The 25,710-nt window shown below is 29.7% G+C and overlaps 2 protein-coding genes across 3 annotated transcripts in view; one reads left to right on the top strand and one right to left on the bottom strand.

Moving 5' to 3' along the window:
* LOC132750767 (negative elongation factor A-like) overlaps positions 1-1,903 on the bottom strand; it is a 29,239-nt gene extending 27,336 nt beyond the window's left edge. The window contains exon 1 of the mRNA XM_060740809.1: positions 1,728-1,903. Coding sequence (XP_060596792.1) covers positions 1,728-1,769 — 42 coding nt within the window. The 5' untranslated portion in view covers positions 1,770-1,903. The remainder of the gene's footprint in view (positions 1-1,727) is intronic.
* A 3,619-nt stretch (positions 1,904-5,522) lies between these two features.
* LOC132750766 (casein kinase I) lies at positions 5,523-24,766 on the top strand. Of its 2 annotated transcripts, none has more exons than XM_060740807.1 (9): positions 5,523-5,957; positions 8,080-8,186; positions 13,542-13,668; positions 16,640-16,738; positions 18,874-19,000; positions 19,626-19,717; positions 20,399-20,473; positions 20,919-21,132; positions 23,420-24,766. In XM_060740807.1, the coding sequence occupies exons 1-9, from the start codon at positions 5,832-5,834 to the stop codon at positions 23,425-23,427; spliced, it is 975 nt and encodes a 324-aa protein (XP_060596790.1). In that variant the 5' UTR covers positions 5,523-5,831; the 3' UTR covers positions 23,428-24,766. The 2 variants fall into 2 exon arrangements, with proteins under 2 accessions (XP_060596790.1, XP_060596789.1); XM_060740806.1 differs by lacking the exon at positions 5,523-5,957 and adding an exon at positions 6,395-6,672.
* The last annotated feature ends 944 nt before the right edge of the window (positions 24,767-25,710 follow it).

The following is a 25,710-nucleotide window of genomic DNA, read 5'->3' as shown; positions in this document are numbered from 1 at the left end:
TTGTTTTGAATTCAAAGAGCAAATCATACTTTAATCTTGGAGACAAGAGTTTATTTATTCTCAAAATGTGGTCACTACTGTATATAAAAATACATACAAGGATTGGTACCTTAAAAGAAAATAGGGCCATAAAAAGTGCAAAACTCGATTATACTATCGGCAGACAATCGATTGTGGTGGTCCGATTATCGATAGTGATTTTTGAGTCTGATACCCAACACTAATTTATATACATATTATAAGGTTATGACTTAAATCTCATTTTAAGGTCACCATCATGCAGTATGAATCTGGGTCAGCTCGGCCCTAAAACGTACTCGGCCCCCGAGTCAGCTCGGCCCTATTCCAAATCGGCACGGGTCAACTCGGCCCACTTTTAAAAGTGGGTAAAAGACATTAAAGGACTTCTATTGTCACGGGCTATTATAATCAATCAATGTGTATGTTAAGGATACCGATTAATTAGGTGATAATTATGATTGACTCATTCATTCAAATTTGATTAGTGACCACCTGCAATGAATTAGAAGTTTATGATTTTAAGTAAACACGTTTTTGTTTCATATTTTTTTTAAATATTACTTAACAAACAAAATGCAGCTAAGGAAACACATTTTTATTATATCAAATAATATTAATTTTATCGAATCTGCAAGACAAATAAATAACTTTTTTTTTCTAAATATACTTTATTTCGGCAGAAGTACAATGTATAATTATACGCGGAAAGTCCGAGCAGGGCCGAAGGCCCCGCGAGGGCTGTAGCGCTCTTAGATAACATGCATGACGCGTATCAATTCAAATGAAATCAAATTAAAAGTAAATGAAAATTTCAAAAAAATACATATCCTATACCTAATGAGCTGTGAAAAAATCCTTAGTTAACTGGGCGCCGCCATTTTGAAATCCTTTTGAGCTAAATATAAATATCACAGCGTTTTTAATGAGCGTCTACATAATTCAGACTATTGCTAGCAGACGCACGCTAAATAACACTTCCGGTGAAAGAATGATGTACAACATCAGAAAATGAACATTCATTTCATTCATAAGAACTATAGTAACGATGTTAAATGTAAACAGTTACTTTTAAATCCTTTTTGATAAATTAGCACATTAAAAATGACGTAAAAACAACATATGTGATTAGAGATTAACAGAAAATGGCGGATGCCGACACTTGCGCAGTGGTCCCTCTCCCCTATGATAGGTTGAACACCACCAATTTATTCTATTTATGTTTACGGTACAAAGTACCTGAATTTACTTATTAACAAATTGCATGATAGATCTGGTCAACATGTACACTAAACATGTTATGCTTAAATCATAATCATAAGAGCTTTCCGCGCCATAGGTAGCACCTAATTTCATATTATAATAATAAGATATTTCTTATTATTCATTTACCTTAACAACATGCAAAGCAAAGGTAATACGTTATATATATTTTTGTAAAGTGGGCCGAGTTGACCCGTGCCGAGTTGGTATAGGGCCGAGTTGACTCTTTTCCATGCAGTATTTACCATCCAAACACAGTGTGGGGCCCCCTGTGTTCTGTGACACTAACGCTAACCCATAACCCTAGAAGTAACCCGAATGATTTTGTAGAGTAACATAAATATTTAAGAAAAGATATTACTTATGTATAATCAAAATGTTCAGAATAGATGCGGTCTAGCCGTCAATATAATATAAATAAACATTGACACAAATTTTAATTTTACCAAGTCAACATTTCTCCTCGGAATATGTAGGAATGACAGCATAAGCTTGACTTTGACATGAGGCTGTAATGTATGAAAGCATGCATGGACACTCTGCAGTCTTTCCTGTGACAGCTGAGAGCATATTGTTTTGCCGGACCACAAATCATCAGTTGAACCCAATTTGTTATGCAGCCAGAGGGGCCAAGTGTCACCGGGCCCGGCCATTTTTGGAAAGACTCGCCTACATTTAAAATAAAAAAATTTTGTTTGGGTCGAAAAAATGTGCCGTTTTTAATGATTGGGGGAACCCCGTTTTTTCCATTTAAAAACCTTTTAAATCCCGTATACGCTATTTTTCGCAGCGGTTGCCCCCTTTTGACCTTCCCGAAAAATTTGGGGGGGAGGTTCCTGCGGGGATTTGTACGGGGTTTCCTTTTCCATGATGTGTAAATTCATACGCTACTTTAATTTCAATACTTATTTGAATGTTCGTACTTTAATGACTCTTCTTCCCAGTTTTTATATTCATCCCAATATTTTGAAACTTGACAGATTAATGAATAGTTGTGATAAAAAATTCTACTAAATCTTTATTTCTTAAAAACATTATGTAATACTTCTAGATCTCATTCTCCGTTCCCATTTGTTACAACGTAAAATACGTGTAGTATTTAATTCAGTAGTTGAAATGAACAATATGATCTCCTTTCTTGTTTATTTAGCTAGTTATATTTGTATTTTCTATTGTGATATTAGTTGACTTTTTACTGTTATATTTCTGTTCGTTTGTTTGTTATAACCAGTTGCATATTACTATATGCCTTCCCAGGTTCAATAAAAACTGAAACTGATAAAATAGTAAAAATAAGTAGTCAACAGAAAGTCTTAAAATTTCCTTTTATATAACGACGTTTTCGGCTGGAACTTTGGTTCAACATAATGTTTTTAATGTTTTAAAAATGTAATCAAGTATACCGCATCAGATGAATTTGTAAACATGACATATATCAGGGCCTTTCAAATATATATAAAATACCATAATGATACCAAATGTGTTGCTAATACTTTCTGGTAAATGAATCAGATTCATCTATTTTTTACAATTTAATAAAAAGTTACTCTTTAAATATATAAGTAGTTGAAAAAAAGATAAAATAAAACAATTCATGTTGCTCTTAATTTTAATGCGTGATGTTGCACTTTGATACCCTACCAGTTTTAGGTACATTGTTCAGTTAAGAGTGAACAAAAATGTCTTGAATATTCTTTGCTATTTATGCAATGATATGTTAATAATCGTGCAGTTGTCTTCAGAATACTGTAATAAAATTGTAACGGTAAAATGACATTGATTTCCATGGAAAATTAATTTATTGAGGTAAACCATTTAATTGAAATATGGTTGTATATAGTAAAATATTAGTTTTGTATAAATAACTGTGTAATTGAGATGCAATATGCTTTTATTTTATTCTTTATTCTATTTATTTTATTTTTTTATATGGTCGGCAAAATTGAAATAGGTCTATAATGTTCATACTGCATGATATCCATTTGATTTCGCGTTGTGTACTCGACACATGGGTAGAATATTTATTTTGAGGAAAGTTTTTTTAAGAGGTTTGCATTTCACTTCATGACAGTCAATAAGAAAATACTCGTGCCTGTGAGTAAAAATTTATTAGAAACACTTGTGGAGTCTTGAAGTCATGAATAGCCATATGAATTTGAATAATGATATGGAAAACATTAAATGGTACGATAGTTTTACAAAAATTTGGTCATTTTAAAATTTTGTAGCTGTTTAAAAATTTATTACTTTTTGATTTCCCTCCAAGTTAGTACCCCTCAGGGGGAAATTTTTCTAATAAAACAAAAAAGTACTGCGAAATATTTTTTTTTATTTACTCGGTATTTTAGTTTTTTCTAGTGTTGCTCAGATTTTTTACCTATCGTTTGTAGAAATATATGAAAATTTTAAAACATATAAATTTTTCCCCTTAAGGGTTTATTTCCCCCAAAGTTTACAAAATCTTAAACTGTTCCTTTAAGTTTGGCCTTTTTATGTTTTATGGGGGAAAAATCCGTCCCTTTGTAGGTGGTTTTTTTCTATATACCTAGGATCTTTTTCAGAAACATTGAATCTCGCCCGGGAAAATGTTGCCCGGGCGATTCTTTTTTTAAAACCCAACCCAAAACAAAAGGGTTTAAATAAGAGTTTGTTTGCATGTTAAGCATCGTGTGGTGGAAAGGGATTTGAAAAACCCCTTTGTTTTTTTGAGTTTTTTTAAGTGTTTATTTTTCTTTAAAATATATTGATATTTTGGAACCCCTTGCAAAACCCCATGACGGAAAGAATACGAAGACTGCATAAAGTCCAAAACAAAAATATGTATATATAGAAGAAAGTTCGGAGGGTAGAATTACATTCCGATTTTCTTATAAAATGCTTTGAATTTTACATAAATGTTTAAGAAAATGAAAATTCACCATGTGATTGTCCTATTATGGTGTTACAGTACACATCTGGATCAGCGGTAATTCTGAGATGCTCAATTTTGAGATCCATATATGAGGCTCCACCCCCGTGTGTTTATTAATAGTTAATATACAGTCAAACATGTGGCGATCATCACCACGTATTCAAACAGAGATAATTATAGAATCTAAAACGCACCTCCCCCCCCCCCTTTTTTTTTTTTTTGTGTGTGTGTGTTTTGATTTTGAACAGTATGGATTTGTTTTAGATACAATGTCTGTGCGTCATATATTAAAATGGTACACATGTATACTGTCATCGTTTATGGTAAGTTTAAAAGTACCAAATTATAACTTAAAGTGAAATCTTGATTGCTCCTGGGAATACGTAAAGGCTACTTCCCAGATTGTTGTAATGGTACAAATATTACATTACTGTGATGTATGTGATACACATATAAGTTATATGTCTCGTGAGTTTTATATAAACCTTAAGATTTGTTAATTGATGGCCGTTATATATACGTATTGGTTACATATGCTAGTAGAACATGCTAGAGAATAGTCATGTGTTGGTCATTAATTAACAGTAATCAAAAGTTATATTTTGAAAGATGTTTAACTTTTCTATATATATTTACTTCAAAGTATAGGATAACAAAATTTGAGAGAGCGGGATGTAAAATTTAACAAGTTTTCTTTGTGAAAAAAAGTATTAAGTAATAGAAAATAAATGAGACCTTTGCAATATATACAATCAAAGACTTAGATTAGATAAAGCTCTGTGTGATACAATCAATGTAAGAAAATAGCATAATTTTCAAGATTACAAAAAGGAAACTCAATGTGCTGATAAGAAGATAATTTGCGGTTTAATCATGTAAGAGCGGTGTCTTTGGTTGAAAGGTGACATGCATATCTTGATTTAACTTCCTATGGCGATTATAAGATAAAAAAAAGTAACAACAATTACAAACTACATACATGTAGTTTTTGTTGTATTACACCAACAGGTCTGTGCAAATACAGTCTGACCTAATTAGATGCCGTGTGCATGGTCATTTAATAAGAGCTGTCAAAACGTGTCATTTTTTTTTTGTTTGTCACTCCTTTATAAACATCATAAGTCAATAATAAACACTTCATATCGAGAGAGAATAAATTGAGGATTTAAAGCTATGGACTAAAAAAAATCGTGTTGAGTTAATTAAGTTGGAGGAGTACGCGAAACGTTGATTTTTCTTTTTTCATTCATTCATTCATTAATATTTTTTCTTCTTTTTTTTTAAATCCGATTTTTAGATCAATGCCGTAGTGTACTTGTGCGACACACCGATACAATAGTGTATATGCCTTAAGCTTATTTGCGGTACTAATAATTCTTTACACGCTTAAAGTTGTCGAATTACCCATAACCCTTGTTGGGTTTAACCTTTCTGTCGTTGTTAACATAAAACTTCTTTGTGTTCAACCAAAGAGGTCTATCATGTGGATTTCTAGTCAGAAAATATAAGACATTTTTTAATATTTCATTCTTATATTGGCTACAAACACTGGATATATAACGAGCGACAAATTGAATTAAATACATGTTAAATACATGCAAGTGATTAAATACTTTGCTAAAAACTAGTGGTTTGAACAATGGCCAGTGCGACAAGTTCGTCGAAAGGAGAATTTCACATAGGTGGAAAATACAGACTTGTTAGGAAAATTGGCAGTGGATCTTTTGGGGATATCTATCTCGCAATAAATATAGCAAATGGAGAGGTAACGCACACATTTTATGCATATTCGATCGGTATTCCCCTATAAATTTATTAAAGAAACGTGTCATTATCTTGTACAAGTTTCATCATTTTATGTTTATAGAATAACCAAAATATGAGTAAATGACTGTTTTAAACTATTAATATAAAACTTAAAGCGTAGATTTACGTAAATAAATCATTCACGAGCTAGTGAGTTAGGAAAAATTGGGTCCCGAAAAATTCATTCTTTAACCAAAAGTCATTCTTTTCTGTGGCGATTTTTAGTTTGGAAAAGAAGAGTTTACATTTACACAGGTCATAAGTAATAACGTTATTTTTTTCTTTTATAACTAATTGGTAAATAAAATAGATATGGTGACGTCATACAGGAAATATAGGACGCTGTACGTGCTTCCCTTAGTAACCAGGCAAGTGCCCGCCCACTTACCCATAGTTCAATGCTTTTTCTTTGTTGGCAAATAATAGTGACACATTTCGTTCATTTCAACAGCTGATTGTTCAGAAAAAATATAAAGATGAAAATGAAAACTGAGTGAAATAGATGATATTAAAATAAGAATAAATTTTTCACCATGGCAAGTGCATCAAATTCAACAAGCAATTTAAGTAAACGGTCAGAATTTCATATTGGTAACAAATATCGTCTGGTTAGAAAAATAGGAAGTGGGTCATTCGGAGATATATATTTGGGAATAAATATAGCCACTGGAGAGGTATTATATTTTATCAGAACATCATTATTTTTAGATTACTTCAAGTTTTAACTTTAACGAAACAAAGGAAAACAGATTAAACATTCTCTTTTATATTGATCCGATTCGTACACAGACATTTTCGTACCCATGCACTTTTATGATATTCATTGGCATTAATTAAAACAATTTTGTATTTTGTTTATCATTAAGAATGTGATATCAAATACTTAATGTTCTTTACTGAAAATTGTGGTTCACACTTGATGGAGCCTTGATTTCTAACTGGGAAATATTATCACAAATTCAAACAGAAATTAAACCTGGACTGGATCAATGTGTATTTGATTCTTATTCACCAATTCAAAACCTAGCTATTAATTGTTTATCGGTACTCCTTGTACATTCCAGACTTTAGCTCTGGGTAATTCTATAACAGTGTGTAACAGCGACAAGTATGTTTTTGGCATTTTTTGTTTGTTAAAAATAAAATGACATTAACAATTTTCTTTTTTAAAAATGTTCATATCATTATACAAATAATTCAGCGCAAAAATATTTGTAAATACACATGTTTACGCAGAAAATTTTGGCATTTATAATTGTAGAAGGCAATAAGACTGTTTTAATTTTACAGAATTTCATTTCAAACAAATGTCAATTTTTGAATGAGGGATTCCTACTGTACATACAAGTACAAGTAGTAATAGTATACATGTACATCATTACATGATTTATCATTTAATGTCAGAATGAGCTTCATTAAACTTAAAAAGAGGATATTAAATGTTTTATTTTCAAGGGCATAGAATGATAGATATAACAAAAGTATGTTACATTTTTACCTCAATTTGTATATATGATCAATGTCTTTACTACATGAATTTACTGGTAAATAGTGATCAAACACAGAAAGCTGTTTCTTTAATAGGTAATCTGTTCAGTAAAAACAAATGCTTTTCTTAAGCTTACGACGTTTAGTCTTCTTCAGAATTTTTTTTTTATAAAATAACAAATGACACAACGTCATGTCTGATCTGGCAGTACAAAAGTGCTTTAGAATTGCTCTGGCTTCATACTGTAACATGTATGTTTTTTATTGTTACTGCCATGCCTAGAGTTAAACCCTTTTTTTCCAACTTGTAATTTTTTGTGAGAAGAAGAAATATTAACTTGAAAATCCAACTTTAGTATTTACAAATATTTTTGTTAAAATTTCATTGCTTTTTGCAAAGTTGTATCAATTTATGTTTATTAAGTAATAACTATCTGCTACACTAGCAGAAGTTTGCCAGTGTAAAGAAAAGTTACTGGCATTTGTCTATTTTGACTTGCATGTTACAAGTTTGCTAATGCTAAATTCGAGCCCTGACTTCTTGTACTCAATCAGTTTATAAATGTTATTAACATTTATTTTACTTGTTGCAGGAGACAGCTGTCAAATTAGAATCACAAAAAGCAAGACATCCACAATTGTTATATGAAAGTAAATTGTACAAAATTCTTCAGGGAGGAGTTGGCATTCCACATATACGGTGATTATTGTTACTTTACATAATTACAAAAATATGAAAAAAAAGAGAGGCAATAGTGAGACAACTATTTAGAATTTCGCGTAAGATGGTAAAAAGTAGACATTTTTTTCCTGGAGTATATAATAAGGTTAAAACTGCATAATTTAACTGGGTGAATTATTTCATGCATGTATGTATTGGTCTATTCGAAGCTGTTACATTTTTTTGTTGTTGTTGAAAATAATAGTATTACTGTGCCAAGCTGTTATGTGTTACAAAGTAATGATAATATATAGTTAATATTGATACATATTATTGGTAAGACATTGTCAAAAACCCAATAGCAACTTACCGTAATTATTGGTCAAATTAGCTACTAGATGTACCAACTGACCTTTTACCACTATATGTTGCACTAATTAATATTGTTATCATGCCCTTGATAATACCCCGGGTATTTGGCTGTCTGTCTGTAACTGTGTGTAAGTTATATAAAGTTGCACAATCTTGTTTTCATTAAGTTCCTTTAGGCATATGAAACTATTTGTCTCTTTTTTTTTTTATCTCATATTTTATTTAAGAGTAAAACATGGCAGATAGTGTGCATGTGTTCAGAACATTGTATTTGTCACATCAGAATGTTATTTGATAATCATATTGGTGATATATCTGCATTATTAAACAAGAAGATTATAAGCCAGTATTGTAAATACGCTTGTAATATCCGAGGTATAAGATCAGTTATTTATGAAACAACAAAGACAATATTAAGAATAGAATGAACACAAGACATTTTTGTCAAGCTATGAATGTTAAGGTGTAGAAGTAAGGTACATGTATTTTGAATATATATAGAATTTTATTTATACTGTAACTTTCTTACACTCTAAATTACTGGCTTGAAATTTAAGTTAAATTTATATAGACAATAACACTGAAAAATCATGTTAAGTTTGAAAACAATTCTTCCTTCTGTCTGTTTTTTAACAAATTACAGTAAGAATAAACTTGAAGTCTTTCTTTCAGTTTTTTTTTAGACAAAATAGGTCATTAATTACAGTTAAATGTTTTCTTCAAAATGAATTAAGATTTCTTTTTGTTATTTTTTAACAGTGAAGTGTTATGTCAACAAAAGAATTTAAGACACCCGTATGAACTGTTATAAACCCGAAATCGATCCTAAATTTAACCCCATTACACATCTTATATTACAAATATTGATCCAGGGTTGAGCAAACAAAAATAGAAATGTATCTATGCAGATTACTGCCTGATATTGTCCACAGTGTGTAAAGACTGCAGTAAAGAATTTCATTGAGCATGCATATTCAAGATTGTACTATTCAACCTGGTTGTCATTTACAATGAAAGTACAATAATGTTTATTGATTTTCTCAATGAAACAAAGACAAAACTGGAAAAAAGCACATGTGTACATGTATATTGACTTTTAAACTTAAAATAAATCAGTACACTTCTTTAGAATGAAGTGTAGGAAGTATTTTGTCTCGATATTTGAGTAACCATGGATAGAAATACGTTCACTCCTTTTACCTACTTAAATGGGGCCAGAAAAAACTGGGGCAGATACTTAATGTCAAATTTTGCAAAATATCATGTAGGAGCCATTAGAAAATTAAATTAAAATTTCATAGTTAGAGATTTTTTATAACAAGAAGCCAAAGGAAGAAGTAAAAAGGCTTTATGTTTTCTTTAAGTCTAAAAAAAAAAGTCCCCTGAAAAAGAATTATTTAGTACAATAAAAAAAACGTATTTAAGGCATACTGTCCTTTCTTGTTAAAGTCATTCTTTATACAATCGTAAGGCTCGTATTTTTCGAAAACTATTTTTCCAATTAACATTTCCTATTATTAAATTGAAAATCAAGAAACGCTGAAAATTTTGGCTTTTTTTAATCAAAAATACTTTAAAGTTCATATAGGTGCCTTTTATGACCAAAAAGTCATGTGCAAAAAACAAAAGTGTTGTATGACTTTTTGTACAAATTGTAAATGATTTTTGTTTCATAAGAAGCTTTGGGTCATGTTTTCCTGTAATACTATGTACAAGAATGTAGTTTGCCCTTAAAGCAGCACGCCTCCAGATTCATGCTAATTTTCATGAAAATTTTGAAAACATATTTGAATGTGATAATATTGTGAATTAACAAAAGGAAGCAATTTACACATTATCAATGACACAAACTACTTAAATTACTAAAAAGTGGTCAAAATATGCATAAATAGCCTTTACTGTGTTAGTAACGCAGTAGAAATATTGCTGTAAATACTGAATTTCAGTCATTAATCGCACATAATATGTAAAATATTACTTGAATCTTCAAACTCTTTACCTTTCCTTACATCTTTGTACTTTTTTCTCAAGTTTGATTTTATTGAAATTTTTTGACTCATCTGGAGGCATGTGCTTTAAACCTTATTTATAATTTTGATTAAATTTATTCCATTGCTAACAAATCTATTCTTCACCTTCATTTTAAATGAAAGTAATATATGTTTTATAAACTTAATTTAGATTTTCAAGTCTGGATCATTAAAAATGATGTTTTAAAATGATTCAAGTTGGGAAACATTAGTAACAATATTATGTTTTAATACAACCGGTATGTTTAACAAAAAAGGGTGGATAATATTGTATAAGATTGAGTCATATCAACCATGAAGGTGATGAAGATATAGGCTAGCAGTCTTCGACTTAACCCACTCGACCGACGACCGAGTCGAGTAAATTTGCGGGTGGTCGAGTGAAAACTCCAAGCTGGTAGCCCTTCTGGTCGAGGGCTTTTTTCATATCCAAATTAAGAAAATGTTGGAAATATGCAGAGCTCCAGATAGCAATGTTTATGCTTTATGAAAATACAATATATTTCTGCTGAATTGGATGGAAAACTAAAAGTACTATTGTCAACACTGCTGTAAGTTGAAAACGAAAGTAGCAGGAAGTGACATCGAGTAAAAAGGGAAGATAACTCTTGGGAGTTTCTGAAATGAAATTATTGATAAAGTTAAATTTGGTGTAATCATCGTAGGACTTAACCTAATATTCAATTTGTTTAGACATATATTATAATGTTTTTGCTACAAAATAAAGAAAAATGTTGTACTTGCCACTTAAGTTATTGGAAAACATATTTCTCCCTTGCCATCTGCAGTTTTGTACTCAATATTTTCGTACCAAGTTTACAGTTACGGACAATTTCCTCAAAGACTAATTCTTTGTGTTATTATATTTATTTTTCATTAATTCTAATTTCAATTATAAATAATCAACACCAAAGAACGGCACTAAAATGTTGTCTGTAGAAATAGAGTATGAATAAAGCCTCATGCTGACCATGTAGCTGATTGTAAAAGAATGTGACACATTCAAACAACAAAAAAATGAGTCTTGTCATTCATTTGCTGTGTACTAGTCTAGGAAAGCCTGCCTTAACAGAGCAAGTTTTGTATTATTTCACATTGAATCAATATTTTATTATATAAGTCAGTCTGATTTATGTTAAGAAAGGAACTTTTTAGAAGGCAATAAAATTTGATAACAAAACAATGCAAATTCTTTTTATAAATTTTACCCCAGAATTTTCATTTTACTCTAGATTTTGATGAGTAAACCACCTTGGACCTATAAACTATTTGCAGCTTTATTGAACTTAAAACGCTTATGAAATATTGATTGTGAGACATTTATTAGGCGTCATCTCATGCTTCACAATATGTCTTTTCTCTTGTATTTTGAAGGCACTAAGCCAAAAAGGAACACACCAAAAAAAAAAGTAATACGAAAAGGAATATAAATATGTTGTCAAAGCATGTATCAGCGGACATGGTTATAGTAAACGAGGAGAAGAGTATTTTCAGTTTTTAAACAATTTTTTTCAGTGTCTGTGGACAATGCCACAGAAATATCAAAATATCTTCTTTTCATATGTAGTTTAAACTCTTCTTATTTAAATAATGAAAGGAAGAAAAGTTGATTAGTTGATATTTTAATAATGTTAAATGGTATATAAAACATATAGAAAGTGTTATTTTTGTACAAAATGTATGCAAAAAATACCATTTTGGTTCGGGCTAGATAAAATGTGTTCGGGCTAGTGAAATTTGTTAGCTGCTAGCCCGACTGGGCTAGTGCTGATAAAAAATTAAGGCGAAGACTGGGCTAGCATATCCGGTTTCCAGATAATATGAGGGATGGATACAATAATTATATAATAAAAATAGAACTAAAATCATGACTATGTGTCACAAAATCATGTTTCTAGTTATTAATAATCATAGGTATTTTATATAGACTAGTTCTTTGAAAAAACTTTCTTGTGAACATGATTTTAAATATATTCACATTAAGCAAGCCATTGCACAGGTACTAGATAAAGATGGTTAACCGGTACAAACTGATGTGTTTTTTAGATATATAGACAAGTGTAATGGACCATAAAAATATTTATTAGTCAAGTGAAATTGTCCCACACACAATCCAATAATATATCAAACATAATTTTGTCACACACATAAATATAATTCTATAAATCTTTTCAAAAATATTTTGATTAGCTATTTATGATACATTTGTTATAGTATATAGTTCTGTCAAGTTGGGTTTACTTTATAAGTGAGAGATCAAATTTAAAGATCATATTAAACTAAGACTGGTAAAAATAGAAAGTGTATTCTGCCCTATGGCATTGCTTTTCACATTTTGCAAGGAAATTGATCAATTTACTACAATTAAAGTATTTTATGGCCAGGACATTTTTATCACCTGTTCAAATATGTTTCATTTTGATGTGGGTATCTAAGTCATATTTCTTCTTAAAAGTAGACCTGTGACTGAAGTTACTGAACTAAAACATTCTAATTCCATACACCTTCAAACAACTAAGATAAGATAAAAATTGTTTAGCTTACAACACAGCTTTGTTGTATTATTTGAAAGTCTTATTGGCCATTACCTGTTAAGTTTCTTGTATTTTCTATTATATTTCATTTATATTTATTTACTTAAAATTTGACTCACAAAAAGTACATTATATTGTTAGTTATAAAGATTTTTTGACAGGTTATATCAACTTATATGTTATATGGCCCTATATAAACTGTTGTTTGGAAATATAACCCAACTGCTTAACTTTTTTTTTATAAAGATTGTTTCACCTTATTTTAGATATACCCATTTCTGAGTTCATCTAAAATGAAAAAAATAGAAAGAAAAGAATTCAAATACATATGTATGTAAATTAAAGAAATATATTTATATATGAGCCTTTTTTCCAAACAAAACTCAATTATAAATGTATCAAATAGACTTGTGACATCCACAGTTTTCTAATTAAAAAATTTGTAAAAATCTTTTCAGATGGTATGGACAAGAAAAGGAATACAATGCACTTGTTATGGATTTATTGGGACCAAGTCTGGAAGATCTCTTCAATTTTTGTTCAAGAAGATTCAGTATGAAAACCGTGCTCATGTTAGCTGATCAGGTTAGTAATGTTAAAAACTTGTTGTGAATTTAAACAAGTAAATAAATTTAACTCTTGACTCATCCATCATGTGTAATGCAATTTTACGTCAGTTTCTTAAATTTATTTTTTACCTTTATATACACACTCAGTTTTAGCGTATTGTATGTTTATATGGGTGTGTCACACAATGTAGACACGTTTTAACACGATTTACTTCAATATGACTAAATAGGGAAGATCATTTCTGTCAACATATTGATGAAATTATGATAACACAAGATAACAACAATATGAAAACCGTGATATGACCTTTTCCTAATCATTCAGCAGTTGTTATTCAGTAAATTTCACACTTCAGTAGGAAAGAAAAGATGTAAAATTATAAGAATGGTGAAGAAATCAATAAAGGCAGGTTATTATGCCAAGTCATTCAACTTTCAACAATAAATAAACATCTCAATATGTTATGATTATTAACCTCACCATGCTAGATTTGTGTATTACCATTACTGTCTTTGTCTTTCTTTCACTTTATTGGGAAGAGGCCTTAGTCTCTTGATTTTGGGGAAAATTATCGCTAAAATTGCTGATTTGGGAAGTAAAGAAGCAGGTTTAAGTTCTGATTTTTGGGAAAACTGCATGATTTCAAAAAAAATTATCGGAGTCTGTTATATATTAAAGAAAATCACTGGCTTTGAAGTTTTAAAAGTCCATTTCAAAATATACATGTATAAATGAATCTGAGCAGTCCTGATTGGAGGACCTACTAGATGTCTTGTGCAGGCTGACTGGATATTTTGCTGATACTGCATTATATATATAGGACCAAACAAGCTCGGTTAAGAGAGATTGAAGGGCAATAAGATGTCTTTTAAATGCTGTTATCTTAGGTGGTACAAAAATCAATATCTGGAATGGTTTTACTTCCGTGTAAATAACATGTATATTTTGATCTGTTTTAAAACATAATCATGGTTTCATTATGATTTTTAAAAACAATTAATTAAAACAAAATTTTGCTAAATTTCAAATGTCATACAGTGACAAAAAAATCAGGTGTTAGTACTATTGTATGAATAGGAATTCAGGTTTGTTAAATATGATGAAAATAGATTACAGCTTACTTTAATTTGACATTTTGTTTAAAGATAAGACATGGTTTTTTTATTGATACACCTTAACCTTCAATGGAAAAGACTTAACTATTTTGGAAACTTGGAGTTGTTTTTTGTTAATGAGGGGGTTTTATATATACCATAGTGATACATGAAAACTTAGCAACAAACTTTGTCAAATTACTGTCAGACAGGCTCGAGACTGATGATATACATGTTACTGATGTATGTTGTTCAATTAAATAATAACTCGGGGAGTGTATGTTTGTGTGTGTACATAAACATGTAAATACTGAAACATTATACCTGTGTATTGTTCTGAGCATAGGCATGAACAAGATATTTGATATAATCTTTGTTTGTACTTTACACACATACTATACTGTACAATGTGGCTTTGTTTGATTTAGAGTTTTTTTTTCAAGTCTGTATGAATAGCAATTAACCATTTAGTTACTGGTAGGTGTAAGGTTACGATATTACTGTCACTATAGTACAGGATACATACATGTGTATGTCTAAGTTAAAAAAAAACCTATGTAAAAATAAATGTAAAAATATAAAGTGTAATAATTATACTAAATATAATTATGTTAAATATAAGGGATAATTTGATGATAAACAGTCAAGGAAATAAATTTTATGACCAATTAGACAACCAAGGGTGTAAGCAAACAATCATAAGCAACATTTGATTAAAAGTTGCAATCTGTTGATGATGTCCATTGTCTGTTATGATGTACAAACACTAAAACATTTTTCATTGACCCACTTTCGACAAAGACCAAAATTGAAGTCTTATCAGTTTTTGTTGGTTCTGACATATAATTAAATAGTATGTTTTTAAGTTTAATATATATGTATTTTTATATTGTTTTCATCAGGTCTTTCAGTAATAAACATTGTAATGATTATAATGTAAATTTAGATCCTGAAATTTAAAATCCTGAAATACAGAAAGGGCTGCAAGTAAAAAAAAAAATCTTGTTGTTAGGACAAGGATTTTTAAGTATTTAAAAAATATTGAGGAGGAAATAAAAGGCAGCTAGGCTGTATCTATTAAAATCTCGTAAAATGTTGACACATTAATTGTCTATTATGATGCAAGCTAAATTTTATTTCATGGCAAACAATAACCTGTCATGACAACACTGCTGGGATTTAGTGGCTTAATCACTTCTGACCTACTTTCTTTGTGTAAATATACTGGCTTTGTGTTGTAGTTATATACACAGAAACATACATTAACAATATAACATAAATACATCCCATATTTTATCATAGTTACGTTTATGCCTGTACATTAATATGAGACTTATGGTCATTTGACCCTCAGTGACCTAATTATTTATTGTACATGTTGAAAAGTATAGGTTAACAGCTGATTGATCGACTGTCATGTATGGGCATGTTGTATGTCATTTTGTAAACAAACTTTGATACACTATAGATAACAAACCTGGGGCTATGAAAATAATATAAAAAAACTGAAGGACAAAAATCTAAATCTAACATAATCAAACAAAGCAGATCATTTTGTTTAGCAAAATTGATTTTTTATTTTCCTTAAATGGAAGCCCTCAAATTTTTTTCCCAACAAAAGAATTTGTTGAAAAAAATCATCATGAAATTGGATAAAAAAGTTTACAATCCTTGGCAAATATTATCTGTGTTTATGTTCTTTAAGGTATAATAGCTTTAATGTAAAAGTTTTGTGTTGATAGAATTTTTCTTACATGCAACATTTTTTTTTATCTCATTTGAGAACATATTTTTTTTTCTAGAGTTGCTATGTATATTACTATTTTTCCTTTGTATGATGATAAATTTACAGCAAGAAAATCATTTTGTGTATTTTATGATATCTATTTTAGATGATCAACAGAATAGAGTATGTCCACAATAAGAATTTCATCCACCGTGATATAAAACCTGACAACTTCCTCATGGGTATTGGAAGGCATTGTAATAAAGTAAGTAATTATCATGTCATCATTACAAATATAAGTGATGTAAAACCCCATTTATTTTTGTATGATAATTCTGGTCGCAGATTTTAAAGAAGTGCACAGTTTTAGTATAGTAAATAATGAGGTTTCAGCATTGAAGTACAAAAATAAAAAAGTGTCAGTCAGCAATCGCAGAATTTGGTCAGACTGCATGGATATGCTAGCTACATAAGCTCAAATGCAAGAATCTGCTTTGAGGGTTACCAGTATAGTAGGAAATGATTTATACACAGTAACAGTAATTATTACTGTATTATACGCCTCTTGGACATTCTATTGCATTTAATTTTCTTTAAATAACCCTTTTTGACATTCTATAGAATTCATTCATTTTTGTATATAACCATTTTTGATATTTATGAGTCTGTATTTCTGCATATTGGCCTTTTTGACATTTTACAGTTATTTATTAGAGCTGTATAATCCTGTTTGACATTCTACAGTTTATATCTCTGCAATATCCCAATTTGACATTCTACAGTTTGTATCTCTGTAATATCCCAATTTGACATTCTACAGTTTATATCTCTGCAATGTCCCAATTTGACATTCTACAGTTATTTATTAGAGTTGTATAATCCGGTTTGACATTCTACAGTTTATATCTCTGCAATGTCCCAATTTGACATTCTACAGTTTATATCTCTGCAATATCCCCATTTGACATTCTACAGTTTATATCTCTGCAATGTCCCAATTTGACATTCTACAGTTTGTATCTCTGCAATGTCCCAATTTGACATTCTACAGTTTATATCTTTCAATGTCCTAATTTGACATTCTACAGTTTATATCTCTGCAATGTCCCAATTTGACATTCTACAGTTTAGATCTTCAATGTCCCAATTTGACAATAGGCTGTATATATACCCTGCACGTTATTCTGTTAATGATCAGAGAATATGTGATTTCAAAACAGAAATAGATTGTCATTATCATATACTCTATTCCTGAACATTGAGAAACAGTCAAGTTTTCTATAGTAATAGTAATTTCATAGCCCATTATGTGGATAAAATATTTATAATACCCTGAGCTTATAAAAGCTCATGCAACCCCACTGCTTTCTATCAACTGTAACTTTCAGCTGATGACATTAACTTACCTATTAAATTCTATTAAAGGTAATAATCAGGAATTAAATTTCCATTAATGAAAATTGTACTTGCGAGTACAATTGTGCGTGTAAATATGAACCTGATTTTCTAGCCACGTGTTTAGAAGACATTATCATTATTGTCTTTTACCATGAAATATTCATATTGATTCTAAAACCAAATATAGCATTTCATTAATTTCAACCTCATTTTTTTCTCCTATCACACGTAGTTCATTCAAGTGTCTAGCTGAAATTAGGAGTGTTTTTACACGTAACAAAAAGATATACGATAGCCGTGTGTTTGTAATCACATGGTTGTGTAATCAGTAAAGATACAAACACGTGTAGCAGTATTGTGGTGTATAATGACATTTGTGATATTTAAGCAGATGCATGACTTTAGTTCTTGAAACAATGACATCCTCGTGTTCGGTTTTATGTTATGTAAGTTGTAGTTAAAAGAAATTATCTGGGAGACTACAAGTAAAAAAGTAAAAAGTGATGGGGAGGGATGGGGGCTATGTATGTCACTGAATGATGTATGTATGTTGTAAGTTAAATCCTGTTATCTTTACCATTAAAGGAGATTCATTGTAGGTCCACTTTTCAAACAAAAAAGTGAAACTACTGTTAAATTATTGGCATTAGGTAACCTTTACGTAATTTTGTTCCATTTCTCAGAAACTATTAAAATTTGAAAACATTGTTCACTATAACAACTATTAAAATTTGAAAACATTGTACACTATAACAAATGTGACATTATGTCAAACAGTCTCTTAACATTAATCTTTGCAAAGTTTTGCCCCTATTGCCAAGTATTTGATTTATTTACTGTACAACATATGGAAAGATATACCAGTAGTAATTTAAATTGTCCGTTATATCAACTGAATATAATCTATTGTTCAAAAAAATTAGTACAAGAAAAGGAATTTCTTTTTTGTATAAAGATCACAATTATTTCATGAAGTAATAAATGTATTTTTCTCAATTTCAGGTATTTTTAATAGACTTTGGCTTAGCCAAAAAATATCGGGATAGCCGAACTAGACAACATATACCCTACAGAGAAGACAAAAATCTCACTGGAACTGCCAGATATGCTAGCATTAATGCACATTTAGGTAATACAAAATTCAATGTTTATTATAATCAGTGAGATGTGGTTTATTTACAGAAGGACAGTTATAGGAAGAAACCTCTTTTTTTGGAGAAATTAGACATCCTTATGTATAGTTAATAGTTAATCTACTTTGGCAGCTTGATGTAAAAGAAATTTGGTTTGGGATGATGTGATGTGACTTGGTATAGCCTATAGACCTGTGTCATAAAAGAAATTCACCTTTGGAGTGATTTGTTTATAAAGCAGGATTTAAAATAATTTCATTACAGTTCAGTTTTTGTTTTGTATTATTTAAGTGAGGAAGTTGATGCATAATTTTGTGATTAGATCTTTTTAACAAATCATTTCTTCTGAGAATAACTAACAACAGATTTATGCATATACTTAATTACATGTATTTGAGAATTTTGAGGTACACATATCTTATAATTTTTTAGCGCAATATTTATTGTGAAATCAGAGAAAACAAATTTTTTATTTTGTAGAATGTGAGTGTATATTGAAATGATACTCTTGAGCCCTGTTAGTGTATCATTAATAATGTGTTTGAATCTAAAATTCCAGTTAAGAATAATATGCAATTTTGTATATATTATAATCATTTAAATTTGATGTACATCTTACAGGAATTGAACAAAGTCGTCGTGACGATATGGAGTCTTTAGGATATGTACTAATGTACTTCAACAGGGGCACTCTACCATGGCAGGGACTTAAGGTAAATTATTGTACACAGAGATATTTTATTGTAACCAAAAATTTTTTGCATTTATGCATTGTTTAACATTTACATGATGAATTACAAACATTAAGTTATTAAGAATTTAGTCAAAATTTTCAGTAGCTTTAAAAATACATTAATTTGTAATACATTATACATGATAAATTTCTCCCAATTAGATGCAATAAATTTAATGACACAAAAATGAATTTCACACAGATGCAGATTATCAACAAAATATGATTGATATTATGAATAAATTTTGAAACAGACTGAACAAAAAAAATCATCATAAGTGTGAAGTAGAATTCTAACAGATAAAGTGATTCAAATGCATGGAAAACTTGTTTACATTTTATTAATCATCAACTTGATCAAAGTTTATAAAATTTTCAAGCATGAAATGTGTATCCGATATTTATAAAAAAAATCAAAAATCAAATCTTTGTACAACATGAATATGTAATTACATCAAGAAAATTGTTTTTGGCCTCTTTGACAAATGTGTAATACACTTTATAACTATCTGATAGATAAGTGACATTAGGTTTACAATGTTTCAGGCATGAATGGCTTCTCAATGAAAAACACTGGAGTAAAATGATAACAATTTAGTCTTACATAGTGAGCTTTTGCTATGTCAATAAATAATCCTTAATTTTATTATTTTATTTTCAGGCGGCAACTAAAAAACAAAAATATGAGAAAATCAGTGAAAAGAAAATGTCAACTCCAGTTGAAGTATTATGTAAGGTGAGTTGAAACAATTATTTCTTATCACCCTATGGGCCCTATCCTATTAGTCTTTGTCCTATGTGAAAATCACTATTTTTCTCAGAGTGGTGTCAAAATTTATCCAAAATTTACAATTTAGATGATGTAGGAACTTTCATGTACAATTTAACATATCTACTCATCTTGTCTGGTTTTATATTATAAAACCGTCCCTGAGATTTCTCTTTAGTATGGCTAGTAAATTGACCCTCAGCCTGCTATCAGCAACTGAAAATGCTTGTACCTGTGCCACAACTGTGCATTTTGATCATAGTCTGCAATGTTCACTATTCAGCCAGAACATTCTTTTTTAGTTTTCCTTAAAACATGAAGAATAATTTTGTCCAGATTGAAAGATGAACAAGTCCGTTGAAGATATTTATTTTGTTGAGCATTAATTGTTTTTCTGGTATTGTATTGACAGGGCTATCCAGCAGAGTTTGCTATGTATTTGAATTACTGTCGAGGACTACGATTTGAAGAAGCGCCAGATTATATGTATTTACGTCAGCTGTTTAGGATACTATTCCGCACCCTCAATTATCAGTATGATTACGTATTTGATTGGACAATGTTGAAACAAAAAGCAGCAGGAAGCTCATCGGCTGCTCATGGCTCACAAGCATTAGCAACAGCAGGTAGGTGTTAGACTGAATAAGCTTTCTATAACTTTTCTATATATAGTTAATCTATAATAGTATAAAAAAACTTACATAAATGTTCAAGTTCTTTGGATACTTTGACACGCAGAATCTGATGCAATCAGATAGATAAATCTGAACAGTTTTGCATGTCCACTCATCAAGAGACCAGGATGTAAACTCACAGGAATTTCTGGGACGTCCCATCTTACCAGGTCAAACACCACTATATTTCTGTTGGGGCAATGACCACTACATATATATTCTAAACTAACTCAATTTGTCCTAATTAAGGTTGGTAGTTGTCATGTGGCACAGCAGCTTTTTGCAACTTTTAGTGCTGAATGTGATAACTGCCGGCCTGTGCATCTTTGCTTAAAGTTAATCCATGCCAGTGATTATACTGTTTGAATGTTGTACTAATCTTTGAATGTATTCACTTCTAAAATTATACTAGAGGTTGTCCTTCAAAAATTTCTGAGATGGCTCCTTAAATACAGTAGTGTTCTTCAAGCTTTTAAGGTTACCCAAAATGCATTTGAGGCAGTCATTTTAGCTTCCTGCCATCACTGTCATGTATATCTACTATCACATTGCTATAAGTAAATAACAGACACAGGGGAGGAAAAATTTATTTTAAAGATATACTATGCTCAAATTTGATATTAGAAAATATTGATATTTGCTACACATTCTTTTTGTAAAAAAAATATAAACATGTTTGACTTGACAGACAGTGGATATGTTATGTTTAAAATTCTGCGCACTATAGGTTGTCACCATATGAATATACATTATGGTGTCATTTAAAAAAACTGGCAGGTTTTTAAGAAAAGATCAACTTTACTTGACCTGTAATTGGAAACAAAGCTTCCTTTACATAGTTTATTCATTGTTTTATTCCAGTTAGACATAGTCAGTTAGAATTTCATGGATTTCAATAAATTTCTGTGATTAAAATACATGTATTTTACTTAGGGATGAGCATAGTATATTTATAATAATATAATGAAAGTTAAAGAAAATAAGTTTATTGTGATTTTTAAGAGAATTATAGAAAAAAAGGATATATAGTGATGAAAAATATATCAATGATTTATTCCTAAGAACTAATGCTAAATTTGTACATTTAGATTTCGTAATTTAAAAAAAAAAATTTGTTGTGCATTTTAAAACCTTGTAGTATTGATTTTATCAAAACATATGCATTTTTAATAAGAATTATTGATAACCTTTATTAAATTGTGGAATAGGTGTACTTAAACACAGTTTTATGGTTGTTAAGTTTCTAAGTGTATAGAGATTAAAATGGATTAAATTTAATCCTAATCTAACATTTATGCTTACTTTGTGTGCAGTTTTAATATTATAATCATTGAATTATACCACTTTATGAGATTAACCATATGTTTCTATAAGTCAAATATTTCCTCCAATGTGTGTATATAGAGATTGTATACATGAAACAAAACTCAATATTTGCTAAGAGCACATCATTTAAAGGCACATTATGCCTAACAAGCAAATAAATGGTTTCTTCTTTAAAAAGGACATACTGATACATAAGCTTAATACTGTTTAAATTTTGGTTTTTTGATATAAAGATTAAAAGGTTTTCCGATAAATGCATTCATTGTGTTTTATTTAATTCCCATGTTTTATTTGTTTTTTTTTGTATTGGAAAGATAACCATTCAGAATTGTATTTCGACCAATCATAAAAGTGTTTTAAATGAAAAATTGGCTGTTTAATGTTGTTATATACAGTATTTTAATCTGAAAATGTTAATGATTTAGTTTTGATTCATGTTATGCTTAAATACTGATTTAATACACCCCTTCACCCTTTTAAGACAACTAGAAACTTGCAATCATAGTTGAATAGACAACAAATTGTTATAACACATTGATGACAAAATTCCTTTAAAACCTGATATTTACAGTGCTCTTATTTCAAAGTTGCTGGTGAAAATTTGACAGTAGCAACACTCCTGAGTGGTTATTAATTGGTTTTTAATGTGATTTGTAACATGGCAGTAAATTGTTGAGTAACTAATGGTTGTGCTGATTGCTGGGGCCTACACATGGCATTGGATATTTATGCATAATATTTAAATTGTTTCTATGAAACATTTTGATAATTAAGCCATTAAAATGTACATGGTTTCTTGTAACACAAGATTCAGGCAAGTAAGTTATGTTTGTAAAATTAAATGCCAACTTCTGCCACATCTTATTTCTGAAATAATCATAAAATAAACTGTATATATGGTTTCTGTTTTCAGGGCGATGATAGTTTTAAGGAGTGTTTCCAGGGATCTCGTTCAACAATCAAACTGTGATCACTCATGATTGATTGAAGAAACAAAAGAAAACACTTAATTATATATAGAGTGCTTGAGAAATATCCATTGACACAGTCATTTCATTAATTTCAAAAAAAAAAGAAAATCAACATTATATTAGAACTTTGAGAAGTTAGAGTGTAAAGTAAGTACCGGGCAAGTGTTTAAAGGACCATATGTTGGACAGTATTGAGGCATTCACATTCTATTTTATGTCACTTTTTTTAAAGAAAGAGGAAGAAATACAATGACTTTTTTGTGTGATTTTTTTTATTATATATGATTAATATTGTTATTTTACATGGCCTCTGCTACAAGTTCCTTGAGATGAAATTTTTTGTTTTTTTGTTTTTCAAAATCATTACTTTACAGAAATATATTTGAAAGAAGGTCAACATGATTTAAATAGTTCAAGTTAACATTATGCTTATTATATTGATATTATATAATTCTGTTGATAATGATAAAACAGGCAAAGTAACCCAAACCATTCACAAAATATGATAATGTAAGCATAAGAGCTTGTATACAATAAACTAATATAAACCATAAACACTTAAGAATATGTTTCTGAAACATTTTCATTATATCTTACAGTGGATAGAATGTTTGATTTTTGTATGCTATGAAATGTTAGACTTTTGATGTTATAACTCTTTACTTGAGGAAGGTAAATAAGATTACAGAATAGTGTTTATGCAGTAAATTATTCTAAAGAGGGTGGGCCAGGAAAAGGGGGGTGGGGTTAAAGATGATTTTTTGCATATTGTACATGACCACCAGTCATATTTATTTTTAAAATGTATGTAGTAGGCACAGACAAAGATTTAGTTGGTTGTAATTTTATTCACTTTTTGTTTGTAATATAATTTTTTGTGTTATTTTCTCTGCCTATATTTATTTATATTCTTAATCTTGTTGTGGAGAACAGGAGATTCTATACAAATGTTGATACAAAACATTAAAAGTCTGTCATTTAACTTTAGTTATCATATGAAGGAACTGAAATTGCATTTTCAAGCCAAAATGAGGTGTTTCAATGTCACTCTTCTCAGGAAAGTCATCATAAAAGAAATACATTTTCCATTTAATGGATGGGAAAATAAAGATGTATAAATTAGACTGAATGTGGTGAGCTTTTGTCTCGTTATTATTTTAATATAATTGTTTTGAAGAACCAGTCTGAAATCTAAACAGATTTCTAGTTGTAAATGAAACCAGTCTAAGTTTTAATAAATAAAACCAGTCTAAGTTTTTGTAGATAAAACCAGTCTTAAGTTTTTTTTATAAATAAAACCAGTTTTATAAATTAAACCAGTCTAAGTTTTTGAAAATTAAACCAGTCTAAATTTTTGTAATTGAAACCAGTCTAAGTTTTGATAAGCAAAGTCAGCGTGACCAATAGCTGTGCTATATGTTAGACTGGCATTTAAAGTTGTTGAAAAGTTTGATCTAAAATTAAGAGCTCTTTGAAATAGTGTAAAGGCAGAAATTTCGTTTCTCTGTTAGGTATTTGCCTTTGAAACCAATTTTATTTTTGTCAAGTAAAATAATGTCTTTTAATGTATTAGAGAAATGGATTTCACTGTCTTAATTGTTTCTTAATGACATATACCTTTGCACATTCAGTCTTTTAATTTCACCACTTTTTCTTGTTTTGTTTGATGCCATTGTAAAATAAATTTGTTTTTATTATTATTTATTTTCTGCATTAGCTAAATAAATGTTGTTATCAAACTCCATATGAGTAAACTTGAGCAGAATGGTTGAAAGAACCATATACCTCATACAATGGTTGTTAAGTTTTTGTGTAAAATGTAGCAATAATAATTTTACTAAATGAAGGTATTACTCTATGATATATACTTAATATTCCTCCAGCAACAAAGAATAAGGAAAAATAGCTTCTTTTTAAAAAAAAGTCATTTAATTCAATTCAATTCAACATCAAATAATTTCAGTTCCAAGACTCAGACTTACTTTTAGCTGTAAATAATTCAGTATACATGTAGTGATTAGGTTAAACAAGACTCAAGATCATATATCTGTTCATTAGTGCGGTCAAACCAGGCTTATATGTACATTAGTGCAGTCAAACCAGACTATATCTGTACATTAGTGCAGTCAAACCAGACTATATATGTACATTAGTGCAGTCAAACCAGACTATATCTGTACATTAGTGCAGTCAAACCAGACTATATCTGTACATCAATGCAGTCAAACCAGAC

This window comes from Ruditapes philippinarum, unplaced genomic scaffold (assembly GCF_026571515.1).
Source record: "Ruditapes philippinarum isolate M1 unplaced genomic scaffold, ASM2657151v2 ctg558_1_1_1_1, whole genome shotgun sequence".
Classification (NCBI taxonomy): Eukaryota; Metazoa; Mollusca; class Bivalvia; order Venerida; family Veneridae; genus Ruditapes; species Ruditapes philippinarum.
The sequence above is the reverse complement of the archived record's forward strand: the minus strand, read 5'-3'. Positions and strand labels throughout refer to the sequence as shown.